At 48.6% G+C, this 19,129-nt stretch overlaps 1 protein-coding gene across 3 annotated transcripts in view; it reads left to right on the forward strand.

Annotated features, from left to right (window-relative positions):
• The window catches only part of DNM3 (dynamin 3), a 175,289-nt gene extending 163,975 nt beyond the window's left edge, over positions 1-11,314 (forward strand). For 2 of the 3 annotated variants that reach the window (XM_048312227.1, XM_048312231.1), the window contains one exon: positions 5,388-9,824. In XM_048312227.1, coding sequence (XP_048168184.1) covers positions 5,388-5,457 — 70 coding nt within the window. In that variant the 3' untranslated portion in view covers positions 5,458-9,824. Of the gene's footprint in view, positions 1-5,387; positions 9,825-11,120 lie in introns of those variants that run through there. The other variant, XM_048312228.1, reaches the window with a different exon arrangement.
• Positions 11,315-19,129: the final 7,815 nt, after the last annotated feature.

Here is a 19,129-nt window from a genome sequence, read left to right on the forward strand (position 1 = left end):
AACGACAGTGATCCTGTGGGCAATGCTTACTACAGACACTTTGTGTTTCACAAAATGACATTTTCCAGTACAGAAACAAATCTGAGAAATTTTCACTCTCTCGGATCATTACACTGCGAAAAGGGACCATCTCAGGCAGATATTACCCAGCTATTTTTTTCCTTTCATCACCGAGTGCGGTTTCTTATTTCCCTCGCAATCATCATCTCCTCCTGATCTTTGTCCGTGATTCCTGCTTTACTCCTCCTAATGTCATCATCCTTTTCGTTTTTCCTGCTTTGTTATGACCTGTGTCACTAGGATCAAGTGCCTTTCCTCCCCTTGCCTTTCCCACTTCCACCCCAGACACTTGCTCCCAATTTGATGTTTGGGAGACTCTGCAGTAGCCATGCTGCATCTGCTGTAGGACAGAAAGAGTTTAAGCATGCACAGATTGAAGACTAATTAGGTCTACAAACCATGTCTTGCCCTGTTTTTCAACCACGATGGATCTGGTAGTTTCACTTCTGGTTTGGATTGTCCTCCAAATCTTGAGGCTTATGGAGGTCAAGAGATACCATAATAAAAGTTAAGTTGATACAAGAACCAGAAAGAGTAGAGGGTGTAGGTCTCTCAGGATCTTACTGAAACAGAGAAAACCAGAGAAACAGTATAAAAATAAAATCAATCAAAGCATTATAACTATCTCAAGACCAAGCTAAGTCGTCTGTCTAAATAATCACCCTAACAGGAAACCAGATTTATTCCTCACCTGCAGTAGGTCACTCTTTTATCCTCTATGCCTCACATCCAGGTTTGTTCTGCCACCTAAAACAAATTTGCCTGCAGTCAGTCTTAAAGCTGCTTAGAGATTTTAAGTATTTTCTTGTTAAATTCTACAAAGACGATGTCACATATCAGGGTGCTCTGAGAGGGCTGTGTTATAGGGAAACCAAGATGATGGAATAGAGAGAGAATAACGGACTTCTGTTCACAGCTTCAGATCTATAGGATGTAGTGTAAAATATAGCTCTGTACATGCCTTCCACAAGTTTTCTCTGGTGGTCACAAGGAAGCAAGAATGTCAAATATAAGTGGAAATGAAAGCCTTTTATTTAGAAGTCCTCTGGCTGTGCTGTGAGAAGCCATCTTCGAGCGGGGCCTCCCATGGTAATTACAGCCATGCTTTACTGAAAGCACATTTTGTGCACTCCGTGTGGGGAGCGATAGGACTTCTCAAAAGGCAAAGGCTCAAAGAACTCCCATATGTTTCTGATCGAATTTTTCGTCTAGACTTGCTTTATTTAGTTTCTTTTGCTCTGCATTTGCCTAGCTAAAGCTTTTAGGAGTTCTTTTAAAACTGGAAACATGGGGGGTGCTGCTTAGGTTAAAAATAAATATAAAAACTTTTCCTTTTTTTAAAAAAGTTTTTGCACGGGGGTAAGAGCTCCCCTTCATTCAAAACCCCACTGAGCTCTTCAAAGGAGGAGTCTCTGGAGCAACATCAGGGAGTTATTAAATACATACTTAGTCCACAATTTTCATTGGTAAATTCTTTATGTCTGCTTAATGTGTGCTAGTTAGAAGAACTGATTCTTTTTGCAGACTCGTTTACTCAGCCCCGGGGGGGACCTATGATCTCCTGCCCCTTTAACACTAACTTTTACAAACAGTTTCCTTTTTTGTTAAAAAAAAAAAAAAAAGGCAGCAAAACAAATAACAAAAACCCCCAAAAAACCCCAAGACAACAGACTGAGTTAAACGGGCCAGGCAGCGGGACACGGCCCCAAAACTCGAAAACCCAGCTGAAATGTTGGCGACAATGAGCAAAAGGATTTCCCGCAGCAGTGACATTTTTCTAAGGAGCTTTCTCTGCAGGAGGAGCCGCCTCTCGGGGCCGGGAGCAGCTCCGCACGGCGAGCGCTGCCCGGGCTGTGGGAGCCGCGCCGATAACGCGCAGAACCTCAGCCCGCGCCGTCTGCGCCGCTATCATCTGCTGGCCTCAGACTAAACATTTAATTGGGCTTAGTCACGTATTTACTCACTGAGATGGCAGCTAGCGCGGAGCAGGGATGCGGGGGAGGTTGTTTTTCCCCGGTTTTCCCTCGCCCGGTCCCCGGGCAGGCTGGAGCTCCCCCTGCCGCTCTGCAGGCCGGGTTCCTCGGCGTTCGGAGGGGCTGGCAGCGCTCCCGTGGGTAACCTTTGCTCGGGGTGCGATGGGGCCGAAACCACGCTCGGCTTCCCTCAGAGCTGCGCTTTGTGGAACTGTCCTGGAGTTGGCTGCTGGCTTTGTTGTCTCAAGGTGGCCCAGGCTCCTGCACCTCTCTGTGGGCTCCCAGCCACCACTCCGGGCGTAAAGGAGCCAGGGAGGGGGCTTGGCCTCTCCTCCTGTCTTTGGGGTTGAGATTCTTGTCAAGGGGAGAAAAAAGGTCTGGATCCTACGCCCAGTGTAGAAATGGTCGCAGAATGACTTGTCACCCTGACAGGGAAATCTAAGACAGGCAAATTCAGGGTTTATTCTTTCCTTCACGTGGACTTGAGTTCCAGCTCGTGCCAGTTAATCCTTTGTGCCAGTGGTTAAGGAAGGTCAGGTCTCTCCCCCAAGCTGAACCCCCTGTGCTCTGCCCAGGGCCTTGGGAACACAGTCCCCCTTCCTCCATTGCTGGCACAGGGAATTGCAGATAGCTCAGGAGACTGTCAGCAGCAGGGCTGGAGGGAATGGTGCTACTGCAGGTCTTTTCCCAAGTGCTGCCTTTCCCAAACATCTGCCACTCCTCTAGAGGGCACCTGTGCTCTACAGGCGGAGGTCCTGCTCCCCAGGTCGTGGTGTGGAGGGTTAAGGAGCTGGAAGTGCATGGTAAGCAGGCAGAGCCCTTGTGGGGCTGGAACTAAGGAGGGCTAAGCCCATTCCTCATGGACATTTCTGCCCATGCCCATTGGGAAGACACACACAAGTGTTTGTATCGGAGCATCCCAGATACTGCTGGGAGTATCCACAGTTGGGACAGAGCATCGCTGAAGGGTCCCCTCGCTGAGCAGACCTGACTCTTGGGCAGTGTCACAGGGAGAAGCAGGCTGTTGTGGCTCGGCAGCAGTTCCTCATCAGAGGGTCCCCTTGGGGGTATCGGCTTCTCCTTGAAGTGCTTGGTACTCTGGAGTGGGAAAGAGCTAATGGGAAATTTTTCTGTTCAGGTCTGCACTGGGCTTGAATGGAAATTCAAAATAGCGGTCAGTGTGCAATAATATCTCTGGTTCGAGGAGGAAATGGTGCTCAGGCCTGATTTTGGTTCAGGTTTGGTGTGACTGATTATATCCAGGAAATCCTCCCACTGTGCTCTCCAGTTTCTGATCCTGCTGTGTTAAATAGCAATTTGGCTAAATTGCATTATTTGAATCCAGTGGGCTGCATTTAACCTGGTATTAAAATGCATGTTTGGGCTAGTATCTTTTAAATTTGATATGAAGGCAGCTGTATGCATTTTCCCTTGTTTGTAAATTGTATACATATGATACGATGTTTTCAGTAAGCGCTAAACAATGCAATGTGAGGCATTTCAACAAAGGAATAATTTAATGCAACCCAGCAGAAATGCAGAGCCTTAGAAGTGGTTCTTTATGAAACTACAAATTTTGGAAATGGGTCCAAAAGACCTACACTGGAGCAAGACAAGAAACAATAGTTAACACAGTAACATTTTTCCTGTAAGAAAAATACACCATGAAGAAATTATATTTTGCCTATTTTTTTTTAGCTTGTTGATTTACTTGAATGCTTTAGTTGGCATATTTTGTATTTGTTGCATGGTAGGGATTAAAATTCTCATTTCTTCACCAAAAGAGAGTATTGTCGCACAAGATGCACTTTGAGACAAACGAGATTTTTTTTTTTTGTCAAGTGTAAATTTGTCTCACATATTTTGTTCCAGTTCAAAGAAAATTAACATATTGTTACATTATTTTCATCTTCAGTTTAGCTTTAGCAGAATGAGACGCGTTTCCTTTGCAAGCCTCTTCAGAGCCAGAACTGTCCCTACTTGCACAGGTGGAGGACGGGTTAGGAAGGGCTGCACAGTTTGTTTGGACCATTAATGAGCTCTGCTGGAGCTGATGGGAATCAGAGAACCTCAGCTCCCACCTTGCTTAGAGCCTGGGTTCAGCCATGAGCTCTCCTGGTAATCTGGGCTGGGTTAAGAAATAGAGAGAGAGCTGGTACTTCCCGCTAAAGAAAGTGGGAGTGAAAACACTGTGTAAGACATGGATTGGGATAACTGCAGCAACAGAACACTGCTGGAGAGTGCTGCACAGCTGGCTAAGGGAGCAGGCCAGCTTGGAGGAACAGTCTCTCAGGGCTGTTTATACAACACACAGCAGTGCCAGGCAGGACTGTGTGAGCTGGTGCAGGCACTGGAGGCCAATTGTCAGCTCAGAATCTGCATGGGCCTTGCTTGGCAGTGGGATGTTTTATCCCAGGTGGAAAGCAGCATCAACAAAATATTCTCTGTAACTAAGCTGATGGAATTACCTCCACACAGCACTGATGTGGACCTTAGCTGCACACAAAAAGGTAAAGTGTTACACAGCTACCAGAGGGACTCTGTCTACAACTTCAGCAGAGTTGGTGTGTCATCCTTGGATGAAGGGAGGGAGGGGTAGGTGCCAGCCTGGACTGCAGGTGGAATGTGCTTGGAGATCACACTACTGCTAACTCTTGCACTGGGGTCTCTTATCAGAGGATGACACAGTCCAAATTAAAATGCAGTACACAGGAAAATGGAATGAAGGCACCTAAGTCTTCCCAAAAAAATCTGTGACTCTGTAGCACTTCCTGAAGTTGTCAGAAAAATGCATTAGTGGTAAATTAATGAATCCAGAAGCTCTAGCCATGACTGGCATTTTCATAACTGGGCATTGATATAAAGTCTCAAAATGTGCCTCAAATTCAGGCACATTGATAGGGCTACAGTTTGTCCAGGTATGCAAGAAGCTGCAGGTTTTCCTGCTTCTGCAAAGCGGACCTGAAGTTGTTGTAAGCTGTTTTCCCAAGTCCTGTCGCCTGCTCTGAAATGTGCCTGTAAGACTGCTGTGTGGCTGTCCAGGCTGGGACTGACCCCTAAAAATGGAGAATAACAATCGTCCCCGATGGTTTGCGTGGCTCAAGAGGGTAACTGTGTGTGGAGAACCCCCAGGCTGTGGACAGCGATGGGTGAGAGCGGTAAGGCATGGTAGGCACGTGGCAAACCCATTGCCTCCTTCCTTACTGTGGATGCTTAAGAGGTGTCTTGCTTCAGTGTACGTGGAAACAGGATTGTTGTGTGTATGAGCATGTGCATGTCCATGTAACAACAGCCAGAGATGCCAGGTTTGTGCTCAGTGTTTGTGCTTACTGTTTCTTCTCTCTCTCTCTCCAGTCGAAGACCGCCCCCTTCACCTACTCGGCCCACTGTAATCCGTCCGTTAGATTCATCCCTGTTAGACTAAACGGAGTTTCTGGCATGTCATTCATTGTTAACCAAATATGTGGAAACAAATTGCTTGGTAACTGTCACAGTAACCAATGTATAGTCGCATGTATGGACATCTATAGGCAAGTAACCAATTTTACTGATATACTCTGTCCATTCTGCATTGTTTATGAGGTCTTAAATGTCTGGGGAAGGTCTGTGCTGCCTTGACTTTTCCTTTTGCAATAATTGATGTTAGCTAACGTACTGACACATATCTCCACCCAGGCAACTGTGCTCACAGTCCTCTACAGCAAATAGAGGGCTTGACTTTGTGTGTGTTTGTGCACGTATTGATTTGATCTGCTGCTTTTTTTTCCTCTTACCTGAATGGAATCTTGCTTTTATTTTATTTATACCCTCCAGGTTTTCTATTTTCCCTTGTAATGGCTAAACTGGGCAAAGAAAAGCCATGTGGTTTCTTACCAAGCTCTTCTGAAGGCCCCACACTTCCAGGTCTCTTTTGCAAGGGGCTTGCTTCTCCTATAAATTCTCTTTATCCAAAGTTTAGTTTTAAGGAATGTTAAACAAGCAGGGTGTGTGTGGGACAAGGCATGTTTTGCTTTATTTGCACCCTGACAGCTGACATGCCAACTGTGTTGGGTTGGTGAGGAGCAGGCTGGGGTGCCCCAGCTTGCAGGGCTTGGTGTGGAGCCTTCTCACCCTGCAGCCAGGATGGGAGAGGGTGGTTTGAAGGGCTGGTGTGTGACAGAGCAGCATGTGCCAGCTCCCTTTGCCCTCTGCCAGTGCTTGCTCACACTCCTGCTCCTACTGCGCTCCTGGGAAGCCCTGGAGGGGGGTGAGTGCATGGAAATGTGCTGTGTGGCAGGATCCAGGGAACTGAGCACTGCTTTTGGTCCTTTTGTGACACAGAAGGACATAGAGATACAGATACATGGAAAGCTGAGCATGGGCTCCCACTCCTCTGGCCACCATGTGAGCCAGTTCACAGAGCTCCAGCCTAGACTGGCAGCTGAGCTTCCCAAGGGTCTGGTTTGGATGTGAGGTATTTGTGATATTTTCACATGCCAGTTGATGAAGTTCCCCTGTGCCCACTATGTAAAGATTTTCTCTTTGCATTACATGCACACCTTGGTTTACTGTTGCTTCTATCCAGCTAGGTTCTTGGAAGTGCTCAGCTGTGCATCCTGGATTATTTTAGCAGCTGCTCACTTGCAGAGGTCCTCTCTGCCTCTTGTTTTGCACATTATAAATTAATGCATTATAAAAACCTTTTGTCTTAACTGCATTACTTCACTTTAAACACTTAGGGTCAGTGTCACCCTTAAAGCTTAGAACTTACTGAGTTAACAGAATGAAACTAGAGAGGAATTTGGCCTTGTTCCTTCAGAAAATATGAATTGCTGCTATTACAATTATGGTTACAGATCCCTAGTAAAGCAATTGGTGGTTTCAAAGGCCCCCAGTATAATCAGTCTAATAAATGTATTTATTGAGACTGCTTGTAGGGCTCCAGTATGCTGTAGCCCCATGGTTAGGAAGAATCCAATCAAAGAGCCACAACAAATGGGGATTTAGCCTATTAAGTATTCCCAGGCTGCTGTTTAGCTGTGCTCACCAGTGCAGCAAATCATGTTTCAGCTTGCAGAAGAAAGACGAGCTTGGGAAAGCATCATGATTTGTATGTTAGCTTAACTTTAATTTCCTGTCAACCTCATACTTGTGACACATGCCTGGGGAGTCTAGAGGTCACATGTGATGCACAGTGAAGATGGAGTTTTCAGAACACTGGCATCTTGTTGATCTCAGCAGACTGCTTAAGTGGCTGGTGCTTGTTTGGGGAACAGGCCCACATCTCCAATGCCAAGTGCACAGAATCAGCTTTCAGGGGAAAAAAAGGTTGCAAACACCACTACGGTCATACTAATTTTTACTACCAAACCTCCCCCCCCCCCATATTTTGATGATTCATCTTGTCTTCTACACAGCTTTCCACTGCTTAGTGCTCTCTGCTGTAACCTGCAATGCATCTGTTGGATATAATTTTTGTAAACAGCCATAGTAGTCCATGGCCAGCACACCTATCTGTAGTTTATCAGAACTGTTACTGACTGGCAGCTGCCTGCTGACTGAAAGCCAGGTTTAATGCCTCAGCCACAGAAATCACTTTAACCCCAAATTCTAAAATTCACTTGGTGATAGAAGACCAGGTTGGATGGGTCTTTCAGCAACCTGGTCTAGTGGAAGGTGTCCCTGCTCATGGCAGGGGGCTTGGAACAAGATGAGCTCCGAGGTACCTTCCAACCCAATCCATTCTATGATATTGCAAGGCCACAGTCTGGGTTTATCCACCATACCCAAAGCCTCGGCTCAGTTGTCCTTTGTTCTGTGGGAAGAGCGTCACCTCCTGGAGGTGATTCAGACCAGTGTGGCTGCATGGGACACGAGGGTAATGCTGGTAAGTTAGGAGCCTTAATCAGATGACATAGATCCTGGCCTAAAAACATGATTTAAATCCTCTCTGCTTGAGACTCCCTCATTTACTTTGATGACTGTTTCTGCCAAGCATAAGGAAGTAGGTGGCACAATTCAGCACTGTCCTTAACTCTGCCCCCAAGAAACTATTTCTCAGCAGTAATCCTGAATTGTAAATAAAGCTCTCAAGGGTGGATTTACCCAAAAGAGGAGGAGGAGGCGGCAGCAAGGCGTCAGCACCATCTGGTTCTGTGCTTGATGCTGAGGGTGCAGGACACAGCTGCACAGCCCTCCTTCCTCTGCATCCTCATTCAGATCTCATCTAAATCTGACCCTGTGCCCTAAATGCAACGCTTTTAGGTGTGCAGGTTAATAAATAACAGTGAGCACGAATCCAGGGTTTGATGATTTCACCTCTTCTTGCGTATACACTTGTCAGAATAAACCACATAGAACTGTTTCTAGGAAAAACATTTAAGTGCTTCCTAAGAAATTGCCACATCCAATTGAGTAAGTACTGTCCTCCAACCTTGGCCCACTTCCTTCTGCTGTACAGTGCCTGGAACGGGTTTGTTTGTCCTGCTCACTTCTGGTGCTGGCAAGTCCCGTCAATCCTGTCCCTTGTTCTCGGAGGAGCAGCCTTGGCAGCAAAAATCACTCCATGCCCGAAGGCAGGACAAGCACCCTGTGGATCTGCTAAGAGGGACTGACAACCTCTGCAGACCCCCTTATGTGGGATGGGCCAAGCCTGACCTCCATATCTGAGAAGTGCAGGTTGCTCTGCCTTTCTCTGATTCCCTCTGGCACAGCTCAGATAGCCAGGGCGTAGTGGAGCAATAATGAAGCAACACCGGTGTTTGTGATCTTACATGAGGTACATAAAAATCTGGGTGATGTAGTTGCTAAGTTTCAGGAGGGTGCTTATCTAGTACTGCATTTAGGCTGGGCCTGGGTCTCTGCCTAGAGAACATGTTCCACCTCACCCCGCCATGGCTGACCATCAGCTGAAGAGCTTGCGTGTGCCGTGAATAGCTCTCGGCCTTGGATCTCAAGGGATCTTGTGCTAGGCTTAAAAAGATTGTATGTTCAACAAAAAGGATTATGTACATAGTTAATGTGTGTTTATTTTATTGCTGATCTTGTTGCACTTTCTAAGTAAGCCTCCTAAAAGTAGATTACTTATTATATTAAAGAAGATACATTATAGGTTATGGCATTTCGTGTTAAAGTATAACGTAGAAAATATTATCCTCTCTGTTCCAGACAGCTACACTAACCATAATGTGTACAGCATATTGAGATTCCTGGCTAGTTCTGTCCTTCTGTCTTAAAATAGCCCAAACCTCCTGAATTGAGAGCAGACCTACTCTGTCCCTGTGCCACCGGGGAGCCTCTCGGTGCACTTCTGTCACAGCTCCTGCCGCTGTGGCACTGCTCCTCCTCCCAGGCTCTTGCAGAACAGCTCCCTTGTGTAAATGAATGTTACTCTGCCTGTCTTTCCTCTTGCTTTGTCTGCAGGCGAGCTGATGCTGATGGCTCCTCCCGTCCAGACAGTCCTCCACTCTTGCTTGATCTATGATTTGTCCCGTCTTGCCGGCCGTTTGCTTTCCTGCTGTGTCTTTACTTTTCCAGGATGGGTAAATGATGACTTCTTTTTTGTAAGAAGCAAACGCTTAATTTCTTTCTGATTTTTTTTGCTCTGTGTGTTAATGCCCTACTTCGTGTGAGCCAAAACATCTGCCTTTGGTTTCGTAATCTGTAAATGGTTCCTGGTTGACCTTTGAGCACAGTGAGTGGATTCCCGAAACTGTGGTCATTACTGAGCATCACATACACCTGCTGTAAAAATGTTATGCTGCATTTCTGAACCTGAAATAAACTATAATTCTTGATGGGCTTTTATTATTACTTTCTGGATGTGTATGAGTGGTGTATTCTGTCTCTTGCACCATCATCTCAGCATTCCACATTGCCTCGGTGGGGACTGCAGGGAGGATTTATTGGAGGTGCTGTTGCATTGAGATCACTGGAGATGTCATTATAGGGGAGATGTAACCTGTTGGGAAGCATTCAGCCTGTTCCCTTACAAGGGCCTTGGAGATGTTTTCCTGGGAAATGGATGAACGTTTTACAAGCAGTACCTGGGATTCTCTTCATTGCTGAGGAAAGCATGTTTTGGGGAGTTTCAGGGACTGAGTCCTCCAGAGCAGGAGCTGGAGTTAAAATGTGCCTGAAAGGGATTTCCCCCAAAGTGGTTGTGTACGAATGCGCAGATGTCTTGATTACTCAGTTCCTCCTTCAGATCAGGATGAGCCAAGTAGCTGCAATCCGTGCTTGGAGATGGTCTGTATGGCACAAGGAGCACAACAGCTTCCTGTGGGAACACCACAGTTGCTAAGTGGGTCCTTAGGTTTTGGGAAAGGAGGAAGCAAAAGGTGGGATGAGCACAGCAGGAACATGCCCGTTGTATTCTGTAACATTTGGAGATTTCGTTAATAGTCATTAATGGCCGTGGCTGAGGCAGTGTGTGCACTCCCCCTCAGGGAACAGCAGTGTCCCACGTGTCCCCTCTGGCTAGAGCATGTCACGTACCCCAGATGAGCCTGGTTCCAGGCATGTTGGTCAGGTAGAGCTGAGTGCTCTGTGCTGGGTACCAGGACGAGCAGCTGCTCCTCTGCACTGGGCCCTCACTGCCACGGGGCTCTCCAGCTATGTTTTTAACCCTTCCCAGAAATGTCCCCTTCAGACACCCCAATCCACCCCACAGGTCCTCTTGTTTGATCATTCCTCATTTCATCAGAATCTCACAAAAGATCCACTCCAAGAACAGTGTTTGAAGCAGATAGTGGTGAGAATTTTAAGGCTGCCTGGGGAAAAGCTCTTCCAGAGAGTATAATTTGCTGCAAGAAAATTAGAAAGCCTGTGACCAGTGACCTGGACACCTGGGATGGGATTGTTCTGGTTCTCTGGCACTGGCAAGTCAGAAGGGAGGCGGTGAGGATGAAAGCCAGGCTCTGCTGAGAGCCAGCTGATTCTAATCTTGCTCTTGCTCTTTTCCTTAATATGCATGTTCTGTGCCTTTTTCTCTTAACCCATTTTATTAAGATAATTTTGTGTATGAGTCATTTTATTGTATCTTGGCCTTTTGTTTTAAATCTCCCCCTCTCCCTGTGATTTTTGGGTTATTTTTTGGTTTTTTCCTAGGCGACCTCCACCAGCTGTTCCAGGAAGATCATCCTAACACGCACATTTCTTTTGTGTTACATGCAGTGTCTTTTTTTTTTTAAATCCAAAATTACCTTTAATTTGCACTAGCCTATTTGTAAATGAAAGATTTTATTTTCAGATTTCAATGATAAGCCTGGATGTAAAGAAAATAAAATTCTGACTACAAAAAGAGTGTGTCCTGTGTTTCTGTTGAAGGGTCTACTCACTCCACAAATGAAGATATTCTTACCCTGTGGAAGAAATTACCTGGGCTCTGTGGAGGCTCCCACCCTCCAAGGTTGTGGTGTAATTCTGCTGGGATTCCAGCACTGCTTCTGAATTCATTAACCACCAGGATTGCTCGATGTAAACAGCTTTGACTTAGCATTAGCAGGAAGAACAGCCAGCAGAGTTCCAAAACATGTCCAGTGCACCAGCAGCAGCACCTGGCTGAGCGGAAATTCGAAGGAGAAGATTGCAGCAGTCTCTTGAAACTCTCTCTAGACTGATTAATCTGCACAATTATAAGTAAATTGCAGCTGCTCTGACCATTTTCTTCAAGCTAAACCTCTAAATTCCTTGCGAGCCAACCTCATTGGAGCATCTGAGCTCAAACAGCTGTAAGTAGCTACCTCTGGGATTCCAAATGTGTCCGTCCCTATGGGAAAGATAAAATCTGGAATTTAGATGATGTGCTTGTTTTGTGTGCCAGTGAAGGCTATGAAGAGTCAGTCTAAAAAAGGGGGAAACTGATGGGTTTAACTGACTATTTTTCCTCACAGGAAGGCAAAGGGGGTATCTCACAAACCACGCAGGTAAGTCAGGAGGTACCACTTGGCGCTGGACTCAAGCCTGGTGTTTCAGGGGCCCAAACAAGATGTTTCTGGGTAGTAGGGAGGTGATGGTAAGAGGGAGCTGCAGCCGTGCTCACGCTCGGGATGGGGGCAGGGGAGGAGAGGAGATCACTTTGTGTGAGGAGAAGGGGCCTGACGACACCCAGCCTGTGCTTGTTTTCAAGCCCGGTCTGATGCATCTTTGCTGAATTTGGGCAATTCCTCTTGTTGCAGCTGATTCAGTTCCTGCTGACCTCTCAAATATCCAGGGAGCTGCTGAACCACCTGCATGAGCTGGTAAATATCAGACACCAAGTTTGCTCAAAATACAAGAGGATACAAACCCAGAGAGCTGTAAGAGAGATTTTTCTTTCTTCTCACTTAGACTTTGTCTTTTGGTAGAGTAGAAGAGAGAAAACAGCAACTGTGTAGCAAAAAGTGGGGAAACAACCTAAAGCCTGCTATACCTTTGAACTGTGTGTGCTAAATTAGGAATTGCTGGAACTGGGCAAGGTGCTTCCCAGCACCCTGAGATAGGGAGAAATGGAGACCTACAATTCCAGGAAAACAACTGTCCCAAGAATGGAGTAGCTGAGGCTTGGCTGTACCTTTTACCTGTGGAACCCATCGCCATCAGGTGCTGAGGCAGAAACACCTCAGCAGAGTTCAGCAATTGTGTGCTTTCAGGATGACTACAGAAGCTGCTACGTGTTTGTACCTGGTGAGCACTTGAGGAGGCTCTGTCTATGCCTCAGGTACAAGGGAAGGGGGACAGGCTGAATTTTACAAGCTGCTGCTGCTTTTCCAGGTTGTTCAAAAATCTGTTCTGCGCTGTGGGAAGCTCTCCCCGCAATCCCTCTGTGGTACAGCTTGGCACCAACAAAGATAAAAGGTGGATGATATTTTAGCTCAGTGGCTTGGCCCACAGCACCCAGGAGCTGTTGCTGAGCTCCCAGCTGCCTACTGGCCTCCATGCATTAGGCTGGGAGGCACAAACTGGTTTCTTGGGGCATTTTATGGTGGTAAATCCTCCACACGAACCTTTTCCTTCTTATGAAATATTTGGTAAAAAATATTGTTGAAAATAGGACTCCAAATTTCATGGGTTTACGGTAGCCATTTCTAAAATCTCTTAGTAGAAAGGCATAGGAGCTGGTTTGCTGGGAAGCCCTGGCACGTTCTTTAGCATCAGTTCACGGGGTGACTTTTGGAAGAAGCTGTTTAACCTCATCTGTGCTGTTTCCAGCCTGCCCTGGTGTTCACTCTGTGGCCAGGTAGAGAAGGACCACAGTGCTGCACCAGTAACATTGTGTCCAAGACTGCTCTTCAGTGGACGGGTTAGGAACAAAATCCTATTTTGGTTTCCTGATCAAAGACTCAAGCTTTGTTCTTTGCAGGCTTCCCAGATCCAGTCTCCCACATGGGAAGGGCCATGGCCCCAACAGCATGGTGTGGGTGGCTGACACTGGCCTTTCCCTGCAGCAGAGGCAGGAGATGGAGATTCCAGCCGGCACGTGTCAGCAGCTCCCCCAGGAGCAAGGCTTATCCCCAGCCACTCTGCAACTACTCACATTTGGCCAGCTTCAAATCAAAAGAAAATGTCCCATTGAAGGACTGATCTCAGTGGACTGGACCTTAAGGGAAAGAAATATGCTATGCAAAAGAACATTTAACTCCTTGGGGTTGGTCGATGAAGTGTTGCATCATCAGCCAAGGACCCATTTCTTGGGTCTCCGTGCGGGTTTCTTCAGGTAGCAAATGTCCAAAGGGCATCCAGCTTTACTGGATAGGTGTTGAGTTATGGCAAAATCCTGTTCTGTAGAGGATATGCTGACCTCAGGCATGCAGACATACTAATAATGGCCATTTATACAGCAGCTTAAATAGCAACAACACTGCAGAGCACATGTCCTCAGGAGAAGGTCAGGGAAGTCCTAGGGAAACCCTGCCTGCCGTTTGTGTCTCCTCCTCTCCTCTCCCTGGCTCCTTTTGGCATTCTTTCTTCTTCCAAGGTCCCTTTGTGCATCCAGGCTCTGGACTTCTGTTGGGGTTTTAGTTTAGTCTTAGGTTTTCCTGTTAAAGGAATTTTCTCCCATATGCATGTTGCTAGGGGACAAATAGCTGTACTTAAGAAAGACAAAAAGGGGAGTGGGGCGGGCCTGGCTACTCTTTTGTCTACACCTGGGTGTGGGGACAGTTCGCTCTGAGCGTCCGGAGAGAGAAGCTGCAGAGAAAGGAGCTGCTGCTGCTTTCTTTTTGGCCGTTCTTTCTTCCTGCTGGAAGCAACGCCGGGACCCCAAAAGCCGCTTTTCCCTGCCCTGCTGGAGACCGAGCTGTGGCTGTCCTGCTCCACCGCTGCTTCGAGCTTTCGCTACACTGTAGCCCTGCTTGCCCTGCCTGCCTGGGCCTCCGTGGTTTTTTTCCCATCTGGATACATCTCGTCTGCCACCCGGGATTTGCGTTCGTCCCTGCCATTCCAGCCTGCTGTTCCTGAAAGTCCGGGATCGGCTGCCCAGCGGTTTGTGAAGCCTTTGTTCCATCCTTCCCGGGATCCCAGGGCACCAGAGCCGGGGGTTTCCCGAGCTCGCTCCGGAGCGCCCCCTGCAGCCGCGGGGGAACCATCGCACCTGCCCTGCTCACCGGGAGCCGCCAGCGCCCCTGCCGGCTGCGAGCGGAACTGCACCCGAGGGGAAAGGGCCCGACAGCCGAGAAGGCTGGGACTGGGTTTGTGATTGCTGTTACTGCCAGAGTTGTTGTTGTTTTGTTTGACTGGTTATATACACATATATATATATAGAGTAAAGAACTGTTATTCCTATTTCCCACACCTTTGCCTAAAGGCCCTTGGTTTCAAAATATAATAACTTGGAGGGAAAAGGGGTTATATCTGCCACTTCAAGGGGGGCCTCTGCCTTCCTTAGCAGACACCTGTCTTTCAAAACCGAGACAGATCTTGGCGCCCAACGTGGGGCCTGAGGGCATTAAGAAATAGAGGTGAAAAAGGAATAACAGTTCCTCGATAACTTTATTTTGTGTGCTGGATATTGGAACCTTGTTAGGCAGCACCATGTGGTCTAGTTTACCCTGGTTTGGGTGGCATGTAGCCGTGGCTATATTCTTCCCCTTTGCAGCTCCTTACTTGAATATGGGTCCTCTGACTAAGGCTACCATTGCTGTTATCCAGTTTGCGTTATGGGTCGAGAAGGTGAGGAATTCATGGGTTTTTAACTTCCTCTGGAATGTGGGCACATGGATAAACAGCTATCACACACTGAGCACATGTTTTTGGGGTTATGTTAACAATGGTACCTTCTGTGAGGAAATGACACCAGGGGAAGTTTTCTCCCAACCCCTCAACCAGTTCTTTGGGCCCACCCCATCAATTTTCGAAGGGTTTAAATTCCCTCTGAATACTAACCATCTGCTGCTGATAGGCCTACTCTATTTAGCATTCAAGGATAAGTTGAGATTGGCTTGGATATCTACCCGGACACCAGCCCCAGAGACTAGAGATCCTGCCCCAGAACCTGACATGGCCCCAGAGAGTAGAGTTCCTACCCCAGAGCCTGATCCTGCCCCAGAGCCTGACACGGCCCCAGACACTAGAGATCCTACCCCAGAGCCAGAGCCTGCCACAGCCCCAGACACTAGAGATCCCGCCCCACAGACTGATACTGCCCAACAGTCCACCTCAGAAATGGACTACCCAAACTGGGTGGGGGTACTGGCAAAAGGGATGCAGGAGATGTGCCAAGAGATGGGTCAGGTGCGCCAGGGGATATGCCAAGAGATGGGTCAGGTGCGCCAGGGGATATGCCAGGAGATGGGTCAGGTGCGCCAGGAGATATGCCAGGAGATGGGTCAGGTGCGCAAGGAGATGTGCCAGGAGATGGGCCAGGTGCGCCAGGAGATATGCCAGTTGCTAAGGGAATACACCTCCTCAGCTAGTGAAAAACCCTCTCCCTGCCCCAAAGAGGGTGAGTCCGATGGTGCAGCAGTGGAACCCACGGATGTTACAACCGTCCAGGCTTCAGCTGAACCACAAGGACAACCACAGCCAGCAGCAGTCGCCCCTGTGCAAAGGAGGAAGTATAAGACCAAATCAGTACGACCAGTTAATGATGATGGGCAACCAGGGCCCTCACAACCAGCAGGAGAGCCAGAGCCAGAAGTCATCACTGAGTCCCTGTCGCACGACAGTCTCCGTGCTATGCGAAACGACATTGTGCGAAGGGGGCGTGAGCCTTATACCACCTGGCTGCTTCGGGTTTGGGACCTTATGGGCACAAGTGTGCAACTGGATAGTGGTGAGGCAAGGTATCTGGGATCGTTGACCCAGGACCCAGGTGTGGACCAGATATTTGTGAGGGAGCCAGGGCCTCTCTCTCTCTGGGAGCGGCTCTTAATGAGTGTGAGAGAAAGGTTCATTCACAAAGAAAGAATGCAGGAGTATCATCATAGAATGCAGTGGAAGACACTCGAGCAAGGGATCCAACAGCTAAGAGAGGTGGCAATATTAGAGGTACTCTTTGGGAAGGATGGACAGCATGATAATGACCCCGATAAGGTCAGGTGCACAGGACAGATGATGTGGAACCTGGCAAGGCTAGGGCCATCGCAATACACCACCTTCATTGCAACGATTGATGCTGACAATACCCGAGAAACAGTGGGCTCTGTTGCCAACAGGCTCAGGCATTATGACAGCATGATCAATGGCCCGCTGAAAGCTCATGTCTCTGCTGTGGTCCAGGACCTCAAAGAGGAGATGAAGGAGAAGATGGAGGAGATGAGGGAGGAGATGAGGAGGGTCAGTGTGGCACCAGTGCGAGTCACAGGCCCCCAAGTCAGAGCCCGTCGTCCCCCTGCGAGAGAGAGAGGGTACACCCCACGAGCTGAGCTGTGGTTTTTCCTGTGTGAGCATGGGGAAGACATGAGAAGGTGGGATGGGAAACCCACCTCTGCCCTGGCAGCGCGGGTGCATGAACTCAAGGAGGGAGGCACTAACCGAGGGGGTTCTGCTAAGGTGAAGGTAGCCTCAGCCTCCCGTGACCGAGCTGCCAGGTATTACAGAAGGGAGGATGATATGTCGGATCCCCTTGAAGGTACCTCGAGCATGTACGCCCAGGGAAAGAATGATAACCAGGGCTAGAGGGGCCCTGCCTCTAGCCAGGAAGAGGCACGGGAGAACCGAGTTTTCTGGACGGTGTGGATCCGATGGCCTGGCACATCAGAGCCACAAAAATATGATGCATTGGTTGATACTGGGGCACAATGTACTTTAATGCCATCGGGACATGTGGGGGCAGAACCTGTATCCATCGCTGGGGTGACCGGGGGATCACAGCAGTTGACCCTTTTGGAAGCTGAGGTGAGCCTGACTGGGAAGGAGTGGCAAAAGCATCCGATTGTGACCGGCCCAGAGGCCCCGTGTATTCTGGGCATAGACTTCCTCCGGAATGGCTACTACAAAGACCCAAAAGGACTCAGGTGGGCATTTGGGATTGCTGCTGTGGAGGCAGAGGGCATTAGGCAATTGAACACCCTGCCTGGACTATCTGAGAATCCTTCTGCAGTTGGGCTCCTGAAAGTGGAAGAGCAACGAGTGCCAATTGCCACCTCGACAGTGCACCGCCGGCAGTATCGGACAAATCGAGATGCTGTGATCCCCATCCACAAGATGATCCGCGAGCTGGAGAGTCAAGGGGTGGTCAGCAAGACCCACTCACCCTTCAACAGCCCCATCTGGCCTGTGCGCAAGTCTGACGGGGAATGGAGATTGACTGTGGACTATCGTGCCCTGAATGAAGTGACTCCACCGTTGAGCGCTGCCGTGCCAGACATGTTGGAGCTCCAGTACGAGCTGGAGTCCAAAGCAGCAAAGTGGTACGCCACTATTGACATTGCCAATGCATTCTTCTCCATTCCTCTGGCAGCAGAGTGCAGGCCTCAGTTTGCCTTCACCTGGAGGGGCGTGCAGTACACCTGGAACCGACTGCCCCAGGGGTGGAAGCACAGTCCCACCATCTGTCATGGACTGATCCAGACTGCACTAGAAAAGAGTGAGGCTCCAGAACATCTGCAGTACATTGACGACATCATTGTGTGGGGGAACACCGCAACCGAAGTGTTTGAGAAAGGAGAGAGAATAATTCAAATTCTCCTGCAAGCTGGTTTTGCCATCAAGAAGAGCAAGGTCAAGGGACCTGCCCGAGAGATCCAGTTCCTGGGAGTAAAGTGGCAAGATGGACGACGTCAGATTCCCACTGAGGTCATCAATAAGATCACAGCAATGTCTCCGCCGACCAACAAGAAGGAAACACAAGCTTTCCTAGGTGCTATAGGTTTCTGGAGGATGCACATTCCCGAGTACAGCCAGATCGTGAGTCCTCTCTACCTGGTTACCCGCAAGAAGAATGATTTCCACTGGGGCCCTGAACAGCAGCAAGCCTTCGCCCAGATCAAACAGGAAATTGCTCACGCCGTAGCCCTTGGCCCAGTCAGGACAGGACCAGAGGTGAAGAACGTGCTCTACTCTGCAGCCGGGAACAATGGTCTGTCCTGGAGCCTCTGGCAGAAGGTGCCTGGTGAGACTCGGGGCCGACCACTGGGATTCTGGAGCCGAAGCTACAGAGGATCTGAAGCCAACTACACTCCCACAGAGAAGGAAATCCTGGCAGCTTATGAAGGAGTCCAGGCTGCCTCAGAAGTAATCGGCACAGAGGCACAACTCCTCCTGGCACCCCGACTACCGGTGCTGGGGTGGATGTTCAAAGGAAAGGTTCCCTCCACGCATCACGCCACCGACGCTACTTGGAGCAAATGGATTGCCCTCATCACGCAGCGCGCCCGAATTGGAAACCCAAGTCGCCCTGGGATCTTGGAAATAATTACAAACTGGCCGGAAGGTGAGACTTTTGGGTTATCTTCTGAAGAAGAAGAGGAGCAGGTGACACGTGCCGAAGAAGCCCCACCATATAACGAGCTACCAGAGAGTGAAAGACAATACGCCCTCTTCACTGATGGTTCCTGCCGAATTGTAGGCGCTAGCCGGAAATGGAAAGCCGCTGTATGGAGCCCCACACGACAAGTTGCACAGGCCACTGAAGGAGAAGGTGGATCGAGCCAATTTGCTGAGCTCAAAGCTGTCCAATTAGCTCTGGACATAGCTGA

This window comes from Corvus hawaiiensis, chromosome 9 (assembly GCF_020740725.1).
Source record: "Corvus hawaiiensis isolate bCorHaw1 chromosome 9, bCorHaw1.pri.cur, whole genome shotgun sequence".
Taxonomy (NCBI): Eukaryota; Metazoa; Chordata; class Aves; order Passeriformes; family Corvidae; genus Corvus; species Corvus hawaiiensis.